Consider the following 11,980-nt stretch of genomic DNA (forward strand, 5'->3'; position numbering starts at 1 on the left):
CTTTCAAACTGGGAGCAATAACTCTGACGTCAGCATATATAGTTCTTCCTAATCCCGGGGATAAACACAGACTGAACTGTGTATTATATTTCCAATGCTGCCCTTGCAGTGTGGAGGAAGCCTGCAGATAAGATGCTATCTGTCTGATGAATGACAGACTGCATTGTGTTTCCTGTGTCACCGCCTCCATCTGTGTGGTGACCACGGTGTGTGTGTGTGTGTGTGCGCGCGCGTGTGTGTGTGCCACAGGCAGTGCGTGTGCAGACACATTAGGAATACACCAGTCGGAGATTGTGTCACATTACATTATGTTTTCATTGGAAAAGCGGACTTTTTTTTTTTTTACAAATGTCTCTTCCTCTTTTTAAGAATAACTTATGGCATTTCTGCTGCATCAGACTGAATGTCTATCTTCCCATAATATATTTGCATATATTTTAACAACAGATATATTAGGTATTGCCATACATACACCATATACACACACACACACACACGCCAAACCACATATATACAAACCTTATATTGTGTATCGTTTAACTATATATGTACAATATGTACAAAAATATGGGGGGGAAAACTGTCATTTTCATACATGGATTTATATATTTGATTTGAGTATATTTTGAAATGTAAGCATATCCCAGGTTACATTATTCATGAATATATTACAGATAGTTTCTATGTGCTCATATCTGGATACATTATGCACAAATATATTCACTTACATTTTGAATTTAGATATATTTTTCAGGAATATATGATGTATATTTTGAAGTATATGTCAGACTCTGTGGTGTATCTGGCTCTATATGGCCATTTTTTGTGCATGGGTTTCTTGACAATGACTCAATAACATGGAAATATCTGGAACAGATACATCACTGGTGTGTGAACTCATTTGAGAATGAAAGGTTAACACTGGAAAACCGATATACAGTAGATACTATATACAGTGAGTCTGGCATCGCATCCCACGTTCATCTGTTATCATCTGTAATCATTTATCTAAGCCATGTTCAAAGAGAGACCGCCCAGTAACCAGGAGGTCACAGGTTCGGTTCCACAGCAACCAATAATCCATCCATGTTGAAGTGTCCTTGAGCAAGACATCGAGTTCACACCTGTCTGTTCTCTAACCCCCACTGTCAAATGCATACATATGTGACACTGAGGCATATGTCAACAAATAAATACCCAATTACACAGTGTGCAATATGGCGACTGAAGTGCCCTGACCTCTAACATTATTCCTCTGGTTCCTCTGTGTGACCTGCAGGCCCAAGCAAAAAACAGGCCATTAAACACATCTGCTAACAGAAAACAATGGTGGGTTGATCTCACTGTGCTGAATATCAATAGCCTGTTAATTGGGCAGCATCTAGAGTTCCATGTTACCAAGAGGGATTCACTGCATAAAAAGAACGCCTTTTGGTTTTTCGCTGCACTAGGTATCCGCTGCACTGGACCATCATGACTGACCTATTCACGAAAAGAAAAAAAAAGCAGGACAGTTTCCAAGGAGAGAAACCACTCGTTCTTTCTAAAAATATCATCTGGGAGCCCAACTGGTGAGGGGTTGTGGTGCGCGGCCCTCCTTTCTCTCTGTGGCTCTCCGTTCTGTCGCTCCGTGAGCGAGGCTTCTGCTCATTATCCCGCTCGTCTTGGGGAGCAGTGGAGTGGCTATTCATGCCCAGCCTTACCACAGGCTCATTATTTAGCCGCGGTGTGCCGAGCATCTGGAGATTTGTTTGTTAATTGGTTTATTTGATTCTGAGACGAAATTGGAGGGGAAGAATGAAGGGAAAGAGAGAGAAAAAGACAGGAAATTGGTGCATGGAAGAAGGGGCGAGACAGGTGAACAAGAGAAGTTGGTTGCATGTTAAATAGATGAGGTGTGTTTGCTTGTGCGGGGTGGGGGGAGGGGGGGGGTGGGGTGGGGGGAGATGGCCTTTAGGGAGGGATTAGTCCGTCCTCCATGAGGGTGAAGTCCTCGGGAGTCCTCGGTCAGATGTTGACAGCGCTTTCTTCCAGACCAGACCATTAAATTAGATCAATTATAAAAGGCTTATTTTATGTGGAGCAAGCATGTGATTTGGGCCACAGGTCCCAAGATGGTGAGGAGGCCCAGATAACAAGCTACAGAGGGTGTTTCTAGGAAAGAGGGACAGCCATTCTTACAAAACAGGCGTTGAAGACAGATGCTGCTCTGGTAGTCTGACCCAATCTTGTCCTAGGGTAGCTGGGCAACAATAAACTGTCAATACTGGTTATCCTCCATGGGGTGCTGAGAGATGGCGCCCCCTACTCACAGTAATGCAGAATTGAGTTGTGTTTTTTTTAAGTGACACCCAGCCACGTAATTCATTAGGCAGCGGCGCTGTAATGAGGCAGCAAAGACAAAGCATCCAATATTCGGCGTGTCCTCTGTCCCTGGGGAGCTGCGATCATAATGACAGCGCTGTTTGTTGCCTGGTTTCATGCTGAATCATGATCATACAGCCACAGGGCCCCTTAGGGGTCTCTCTCTCTCTCTCTCTCTCTCTCTCTCTCTCTCTCTCTCCCTCTCCCTCTCTCGTCAGTCAGCCAACTCCAGAATGTAATGAAGAGACACTTCGGTCTCTGTGGACAAAGAATGGGTCAATACTGCTGCCAAAAGCTATGATAAGCCCTTTGCAGATGAGGTCATTTGCATGAGACAAGTGTGACTTGGTTTATTTATTTATTTGGACCGGGGTATAATTAGGGTAACAGGAAGCGGTAGAGCTTCTTCTTACAGTTTATACCTCATGAGATCTCCTAATGACAAGCCATAACCTCTCTGTTTTGCAGCAGCAGTCCTTCCCAGCCAGTGGGGCAGCAGGAGGGCAGCTGTTCAGTTCTAGGTCAGTTTGCATGGGGGCTCAAGGCAGACTAGCTCTCACTTTAAGAATTCAGCTAGATATTGATCAGCTGTAGTGGTTCATGCATCAAGAAGGCTAACATCTTCTACTTTGTCACCACATTTCCCCGACGAGTCAGTGATAAGCTCCTGCCATGCTATAACTGTGAAGTAAACATTAAAACAAACCCGGTCCAGCCACCGCATAAACAGTGTTGTGTTCTGTCTCTTTGCCTCGGCTCTTTTCATTGGCTTGTGCTCTCTGCATTAGCCTTTGCTTTATCCATTGATATTTGTCTCCAGCTGATGGAGTACTCAGCAGCCACTTTACTGTTGAGTGCCTCTCTCCACCATATTGGGTTATTATTTTTTCATGTACATTTGTATTGTTATGATAATAGGCTATTACTGCCACATAATGGAGAGCTATTTGTGTCCTGCGGAATGAGCCTTAATGGAGCAATTCTTTCCCCTCTGTTATGGTCTGGGTTTGTGGAGGTTTTGATTTGCTTTTATTGTACAGCATTTTGTTAAGAAACATGTATTCTTCTTCTTATTATTATTATTATTATATTATTATTATTATTATTATTATTATTATTAGTAGTAGTAGTAGTAGTATTATTAGTAGTATTGTTAATAATAATAATGGTAATATTAGTATAACACATGGGAGCCTGTGTTCTTTGTTCTCTTATGCTATTGGTCCGAAGACTCAGCCAGAGAATTCTGATTGGCTGTCGCCGTGAGTTCATAGGTTAGCTTGTTATGTAGCCACCTAGCTAGAGAAGGGTGTGTTACCTGTTCTTACAACAACAGTACATTTCAGTTCAACCGTAATTTGCTTAGTGACACTCGTTTATTCACTTGACGTGTCGTGAAGAGGCTTCGCTTATTTACTGGACATACGTAACGTTAATACCTTTTTTGCAGTCTGCAAGCTTTCCATAACATTCAATGGTGACAACCTTGACATGCTAACGTTAGCTGTATAGGTAGTTAGCTAGCCAGCTGGTGACAAGTGTGTTTCCAAATGTCATTAACTATTAAAAGCTCTCTCAGTAGACACCGCTGAATTGCTATTAAAATGGGTTCTGTCAGAGCAATGGCATCAGCTAGGCTAGCCTGCTTGTCCTACGCGAAAGCAGTAGGCTCGACCAAAACATTAGCCTGGTCAGGTTGCAGTGTGTGTTGCAGAAGAAATCTGTGCAGCTCATCTTCCAGACTGCAGAACTGCATGCCAGCTTGGGTTGTTGACCAGTATGGCACTAATGGGGTTTTGAGGTTCACAGATGAAATCACCGTCCCCGCCATCAATTTGGCCAGTGAAGTGATGATAAAAGTCTGTGCTGCTAGTCTCAACCCCCTTGACATATCTATGAGGGGTAAGTAGTTTGCATACATGCTTTTAGATTCAGTTTTAGATAGCTGACATAGTTGTCATTATTGATACACAGTCAATTACTTACAGTTGCATCTGTTTTCAGTAGGACTGCTCACTTTGATTTCAGGTGGATATGGGGCAAAATTGCTGAAGTTAAGAAAGGATCCCTTGTCTGTGATGATGGAGAATGACAGTGAGTTTCCCCTCATCCTGGGTCGTGATGTTTCTGGTGTAGTGGTGGACTGTGGATCCGGGGTGACACATTTCGCCCCAGGAGATGAGGTAATGGTTTGTCGCTGGTATGCCACTGCACACCTTTCCAAAACAGGGTGTGTGCAATTCAGTAGTCAGGTTCTTCACAAACATTTCCTTGGAAAAAAGGTTGTGCATTGAATTATTTTTCTAGTTCATCAGGAATGTGACTCATAATTACTTGAGAATAGTTTGGTATATTACTCCCTAACTCCAAGGTAACTTGTGCACTAGGGCTGTGCTCAACTATATAAGTTCTATATTGAATAGTAGTCCAAGGATTTCATGGACCAATCGAATATCCATTTATCAACTAATCTGGAAAATTGCCTCTCCCACATTATTATCCCCCTGCAAACAAAAATGCAGTTATGCAAAATTGACCTTACCATGATGTAATGTTTATCAAAGAAGACCAATACGCATTTGTGAATATTGTTCTGATGTTGTTACAGCTTTTCAGGACACATGAAAATGTCTTTTGAAATGACTAATTGACTAGAACAGTTGAGCCTAAGAGCCCAGCAGCTCATTAGTCGACTCGGAGACTAAGAGCGTAGGTGGTCAAATTGTCTAGTGTACAGCATTTTGAAAGTCAAATCTGTGTTTCAGGTGTGGGCTGCCATCCCTCCTTGGAAGCAAGGCAGCCTGGCAGAATTTGTGACTCTAACAGAGTATGAGGTAGGCTGCTGGTAGAGTTACATGGTTTCAGTGTATTTCCATCAGCATCAGGCAACAAGCTATGAGACACTTTATTATTTAATTGTTGTTAAACATAACACTGGCTGACTGGCTTAAATGAAAGCAAATGTGATTTCCCTGTTCAGTATGGTTTCAAACAAATGGCAACTATTTGTAGAGAACTCTCATATGAATTGTAAAAATGCGTGGAACAAAAGTTTGGAAGAAGTGCACCCTGTTATGTAATCCTGCAGTGCAAGAATTAATTAGGATTAAGTTTGTCTGGTTGCGTGAGCCTCTGCGGCAGCAATTAGGCAGACACACAAACTGCCCAGTGTTTCTGGCTTGTACTGCGCTTCGCTTACTTGGCAGCTCCTAGCTAGCTGTCCTCACAGCAGCTCTAATCATTAGACTGAGCTTTTTAATTGTTGCTACAACAAAATACTTTATACTGTAGCTCTAGGGAAAAAAAAGGCATCTTCTTGTTTTTATGTGCCTGTACTGTTTACGTTTTGGTATATTCCTAACTGTCGATGTTGTCTGTGTGTGTGTGTGTGTGTGTGTGTGTGTGTGTGTGTTTCTCCCACAGGTGTCCCACAAACCAAAATTGTTGAGTCACACAGAGGCAGCATCCATCCCATATGTAGCTGCCACGGCCCTGTCTGCCCTCGTCAACGCAGGTGGTCTTTGCAGAGACAACTGTTCCAAAAAAAGGCAAGCGCCACCCTGACCCTGGCAACATGGCCAAACACATTATCCTTGTATCAAAATCCCCCCCCCCCCCCCCATTCATCATCACACATACACACACAATTACCCAGACCGTGTGAATCCACGGTGTCTGCGGGTCCTGAAAAAAGTCTTGATTTTCAAAAGTCCCTGAATACTAAATAGTACTATTTCATCGTTAAGCCTTAAATTACTTCTTAGAGGGCTTAAAATTGTTGCAGTTTCTTAATGCGCTCTTTTTCTGGTGAGGCCTCAGTCCAGCCGTGCGGACCTGTACTCTGATAAGACTGCTTTTTTCATGTACGCTTTCATTCAGTGGTGTCTTATATTTCAGTCTAATTGGCATCAAAAAGGTCTTGAAAAGTCTTGCGTTTGGCTTGATGAAACTTGCAGACACCCTGGAATCTAATGGCCTCCAATCCCGCGAATCCCTTTCCCCCCCCGAGGCTTCCTTCCGTCCTTTTTAGTAGCTTCTGTAAATGAGTCCCACAGTAATTGAATGACCCTTGGGTTGCTGGGGTTTTTCCTCCCAGAGTTTTGATCACCGGAGGATCGGGAGGTGTGGGAACATTCTCTATTCAGGTAAGGCTACTTCACACTACCAGTAATCACAGCTGTACTCCACTAGCCATACCAGCATTGATGTCTGACCCGTTTAGACTCGGCATGAGAATAAGGCCACCGCTGTGTGTGTGTGTATTTGTGCTTTCTTCCTCTGTGTGCTGCCAGTTACTGAAGGCATGGGGCGCCCATGTAACCGTAACCTGCTCTCAGAACGCCGAGGGGCTCGTTAGAGGGCTGGGGGCCGACGAGGTTGTGGACTACACGGCAGGAGACGCGGCCGCACAACTAGAAACGATGGAGAAGTATGTGTTCTTATGGTGAAAAATGTGTTTTTCGTCCTGTGTAGTGCATTTCCAGAAGAGACCACAAGATCAAATGGATGTACATTGTGTGTAAAGCGGTGAAACGGTGTTGTTTTTGGGAGTGAATGAAAGGGAGCAGAACGTCCTCTCCTAGACATAAAGCCCCGTGCGATTCAGTCAGTTGGGGAGGTATCATTAGTGTCAGCGACAGGCAGTCCAGCCGACGTGCTAATGAAATGGAGCCATGCTCTCCTGCAGTACTGCTTGAATCGTGTGTGTTTTTCCCCCTTAAACTACCCTTAAAAACGTGGTAAACATCTCCCCCTCAGCATGGCACACCTGCTCACTGATTCACTTCCTAGTTTCCATGGCGACCGGGGCTCAAGGTCTGAGTGGACACTAGTTCTCCCCCCTCTCCACCCGCCCCCTTTTCCTAACATAGTCTTTGAACTAGGGCTCTAGCAGTATGCAGAATACTGATATAAGATTGTTGGATTATTGAATTCAAATCCTGCAATGCATGATCTTATAACTTTGATTACCTCTTATGATGTTATACATGTGTATCTGTGTGTGTGTGTGTGTGTGTGTGTGTGTGAGTGAGTGTCAGTATTAAGAACCATGCACTGCCAGGATTCCCATAAGGTTGACAGTCTGTATTTGCCACCATCAGGTTTGACGTGATTCTCGACAACGTGGGTGGGGACACGGAGCAGTGGGCCCTGGGCCTGCTGAAGCCCTGGTCCGGGGCCAAGTACGTCACGCTGGTAACACCCTTCCTCCTCAACACCGATTCCATGGGCCTGCTGGATGGGGCCATACGCTCAGGATTCACCCTGCACAACAAGGCCCTACAGGTAAACGGCAGCAAAGCAAGCACAAAAAATGCCACGTTTAAGCTAACCTGAAGCCAACGAAGCAGAAGTGAAAGATTATACTCTGAATTTTAGCCCAGGTCTGAAAAGGAAAAAAAGAAATATCATAATCACGGTGTTACAAACCTGACCTTGATTTTGTTTTATTAAACGTTTTTGACTGTTATTTGTCATGAATCCCAAGCATGGGTGGGGACCACAGGTGTACCAAACCTGAAATAGAATACTTTGGCCTCATTGGCGTGGAAAGACAACAATGTGAAATGGGTGTCCACCTGTTCCAGCTGGTGGATGCTTTTGCTCCGATTTGTTTCCACTCGGGTGATCAGCCTCGACATCTTGTGACTCGATGTTCAGTCAGTGGAACGGGGAGGGAAGAGTCATGTAGTAACTTGACTCAGCTTTTATAACAAGTTCTGGCGTTGTACATTTTTATGCTTGATCATTTGCAATATGCCCTGCGGGGTGTAATAAGAATGAGCATGAGTAGATGAAATGATCCCACCAGAGAAACAGGACCGCGAGCGTTAATCGTTTGAGCTCCTGTATGTGCGTAGGTCTAGTGTTTGTGTGAGTATGTCCTCTCCTTCCAGCCGCTCTGTTTGTGGAGTGCATGTGTAATAGGGGTAGTGGGTTTGGGCTGAACTGAGTGGGTGAATAGTTGAGAACAGGGTGGAGTTGCTTTGGGGACTGAGTCAAGTTGTCCTGGGCTGCGCAGGCACGGCTGACAGCATGGCTGGCAGCATTCGAGTTGGGTGTGTGCGTGTATGAGAGTGAGTGTGTGTGGTAGTCTGGATGCGGTGTGTGTGTGTGTGTGCATGTGTTGCTGAACCAGCAGTATTTGGTATTTGGGCAGATTGTAACCGACTGTCTCCCCCCTGCAAATACCAGTGTTTGTGTGTTTCTCTCCAAGCCTCCGGGGCCCATTGTCCACAGAAGCAGCCGGCTGGTCAGTTTGGCGGGGCTCAGCCACATGAGTCACACCCTCAGTGCCCAGTGCTGGACAACGGGGCTTTTTCATCTGGGAGAGCGCAGCCCAACAGAGCCCTCTGGTGGTTAACCTGTTAGCAGCATTGAACGATCAGAAAGAACCTTTGCCATGTAGTCTGCCCTATTTGGAAACGAACCTATTTGGCGTCGTTTTACCAAAGCCTGAGGTGTGGCAAAGTGATGGCAGATAATAAAATCCTATGATAAAACGAGAAGGAACTAGGTGGTTTAGGTGAATGAGTGGTGCTGTAAGAGCAGTCTGTGCTGTCCTTCTCTCTGATGCACCTCCATTGAGAAGGTTTGGATGTTCAAGTTTGTTCCTTGCTCACAATTCACGCTCAATTTTTGCCAGCAAAATGCTCACTTCATTACACAAATTAAATTTAGGGGGAACAAACAGTGACTTGTGAAAGATCGATGTGTAATTATGAATAATAGGAATAATTACTCATCGGTGAGCTGCTTTGCTGGTTAAGCTCATCACCGGCATATGAAGTCTGTCGATCGATCTTGTCTGTCCAGACCAAATCTTTCTTTTGACCGCCTCTGAGAAAATGCAGTGTGTCAAACTAAATTGATCACAGCTGAAATAAAGTTTTCTCTGTTCCCACTGATGAGCATCACAGAATGTTACGGAAGTGATGATGGGGTGTCTCCAAAATGTGTTATGTGCACTGTGCGTGCCAAGATATACACTCAATGTACAAAGTATTAGGGACATCTCTCTGATATTGAGCTGCAGCCCATTTTGCCCTCCCTTTAGATTTAATAAGGGAAATCAATAAGGGAACTTTTCATCTGGATTCACCTCATCCCTGATATGTGTCCCTGATATTTTGTACATTCAGAGTATATTATGACGGCATCATTAACATCTCTCCTGAATTGTCCACTGCAGGTTTGTTTAAACACACTAATACACATTTCCAGCTTTTCCCATTAACTTATTTTCTACTTTTGGTAGAAGGCTAATTTTATTTTCAGCATTATCATGTGAAAACTTGAGAGACCAAGTTGGGACTCCTGAAAGCCTTGGAGTGATGAGTTCCTTATCTTTACGTACCCAGTTAACCCCTCTAACTGTAAATTGTGTGTGTTCCCTGTTGTTGAACCCGTCTGACTTCTTCTTTTTGTCTCCCTTCTGTCAGAATGTAATATCAAGCGGAGTCTTCTACCGCTGGGGATTTTATGCTCCAGATGGGCCTGCCCTGGATGAAATCAGCAAGCTGGTGGATGCAGGAAAGGTATTGCTTTTATGTTGATCATGTAATGCTATGCTCCTCACTCATCACCAACTACACTGGTGTGATGTGGAGGAGGCGGACATCCTCTCATTTGTGCATAATTCGCAGCCCCAAGACTCCTATCAGAAATTCACGCAGGGAAGGGAGATCATACAGCGGATTGATTAGGAACATACCAGGGATTCCATACGTGCCCGTGTATTCAAGACTCCCTTGTGGCTTTATTAAGGAGCGAGCATGGCATTCCCGCTGTGCTGGTTGGTTGGTTGTGTGCATGGCTGGCCGCTGGGCGATGAGTCAGGCGCCGGGAGACGATGAATGGGTTTTGAAACAGTGCTGAGCAGCCATTCGCTAAGCGTATGGGACCTCTACCCTTTTGTCCCGGGGCTTACAGCAAGCGGCACACTCAGACCTGTGGCGGGAAGCTACTGACACACACAGCCCCCCCGCACAAACACAGATGCGCACACACACACACACACACATGCGCGCGCTCTCTCGCTCTCTGTCTCCTATTCTGTCAGATGTGTGGATGGTTTCCAGTGTGACGCCACTGCGCTCCCCATTCATTGTTAATGACAAGAGATGCTGACCAGAATAACAAGCCTGGCTGTGCGTGTTGTGGGACTAGCATAGGATTGTCCAGCCTCATCACATTCTAAACCCCTCCCGCACTTTTTCACATCTACAGCCTTGAAAGCAGAGATGATTTAGCATTGGGAGTCATAGTTTGTGGGCTTTCTTTTGTAACAAAGACAGAAAATGAACATGATTACTATGATTACCTAGTGCCATGCATTGGACAAAAAGAAAAAAAATATATCTCAGGCCTGGGTCCAATAGTATTTGCAAATAATTGCAACAATGTGTTTGTGTTGTTTGATTCTGGTGTTCGTTTTATCATGTTTGGAGTGTCAGTTGCATGTAGTTTTTCCCATCAGGACAATTCAGATAGCATCAATTGTCAATCACAGAAAAGTCTACTAAATTGTCTGTCAAACTGTCTGACCCAAACTGTTCTGTCTAATATGGCAAAGTCCACCCATCTAGTTCTCTAACCCATTAAAATAAAAGCTAAGAATCATTTTCAAATACTGTTTGACCCAGGTCTGATACACGTATGTAGTTTATGGTCTCTTCAGTGTTTCGTGACTTGACTATAAGATGACATCCATGATGTTTTCTCCTGGTTCACCACAGATTCTGCCGGTAGTGGAGGCCCAGTTCCCATTTACCCAGGTGCCGCAGGCCTTTCAGAAGCTGGAGCAGGGCCACGCCAGAGGGAAGACGGTGGTCAGGGTGGCTGAAGAGGACGAAGGTCTCGGACAGGCTGAAGAGTCGGTGGAGGACAGTTACAGAGAGGCTGCAGAGCCAGAGCAAGTTAAGGAAACACCCAATCCAAACTAAAGACGGGAAGCAGAGTGCCAAGAGAGTTTACTCTGTGACTTCTCTCACCTCGACAAGGCTACTCTTCACAACGTGACTGAGATGTCCAAAGAGATCAGGGATGCTGCTGGTGTGCAGACTTGGACTACAAGCCTGACTTGAGCTGGTAATGGGAGCGTGTCAAAGGCTGTTGTTCTTGTTAAAGCTTAGTTGTGATGGTTTCACAAGGTTTTGGATGTCAGGGATTTCTCTATCCTGACTACACAGGAAATAACAGCTGTTACAGTCCTGCAGTTCTCCCAAGGTACTTGATTAGATGAATTGAACAAAAGTAACAATTCAACATTTAGGGAACAATAAGTGAAGAAACTTCAACTCTAAAAACTTTCCCCCCGCTGAACACTGTCAGTTAAAATACATTGGCAGTTTTCGCTGAAGTTTCTTCATTGTTGTTCAGCTGAATCTTTATTTTTTGACAGCTACTGTATAACATATTTGAGAAACATGAGGAACAAAATATATTTTTATTTTATCTGACAATATAAAAGGGTTGTTGTGTGTTGTATATTTTTGACTGGACAAAGTAAAGAAGCAACTTGTTATGTGAAGGAGTCATTTTTGTTGCATCTGCTGTTGCATGCATGCTGCTGGGAAGTAAGGCATTGTAAAATAGAATTGCATAAAGTATGAAA

The 11,980-nt window shown here is 44.3% G+C and overlaps 1 protein-coding gene across 1 annotated transcript; it reads left to right on the top strand.

Annotated features, from left to right (window-relative positions):
* The first annotated feature begins 3,659 nt into the window (after positions 1–3,659).
* On the top strand, positions 3,660–11,905 carry LOC139927952 (NAD(P)H oxidoreductase RTN4IP1, mitochondrial-like). The gene is made up of 9 exons (XM_071920269.2): positions 3,660–4,266; positions 4,393–4,547; positions 5,130–5,198; positions 5,788–5,912; positions 6,461–6,509; positions 6,657–6,793; positions 7,467–7,650; positions 9,807–9,902; positions 11,103–11,905. Exons 1-9 carry the CDS (start codon positions 3,969–3,971, stop codon positions 11,307–11,309), a joined length of 1,320 nt encoding a protein of 439 aa, XP_071776370.1. The 5' UTR covers positions 3,660–3,968; the 3' UTR covers positions 11,310–11,905.
* The last annotated feature ends 75 nt before the right edge of the window (positions 11,906–11,980 follow it).

The sequence above is a fragment of the Centroberyx gerrardi genome, chromosome 18, assembly GCF_048128805.1.
Source record: "Centroberyx gerrardi isolate f3 chromosome 18, fCenGer3.hap1.cur.20231027, whole genome shotgun sequence".
NCBI classification, from domain to species: Eukaryota; Metazoa; Chordata; class Actinopteri; order Beryciformes; family Berycidae; genus Centroberyx; species Centroberyx gerrardi.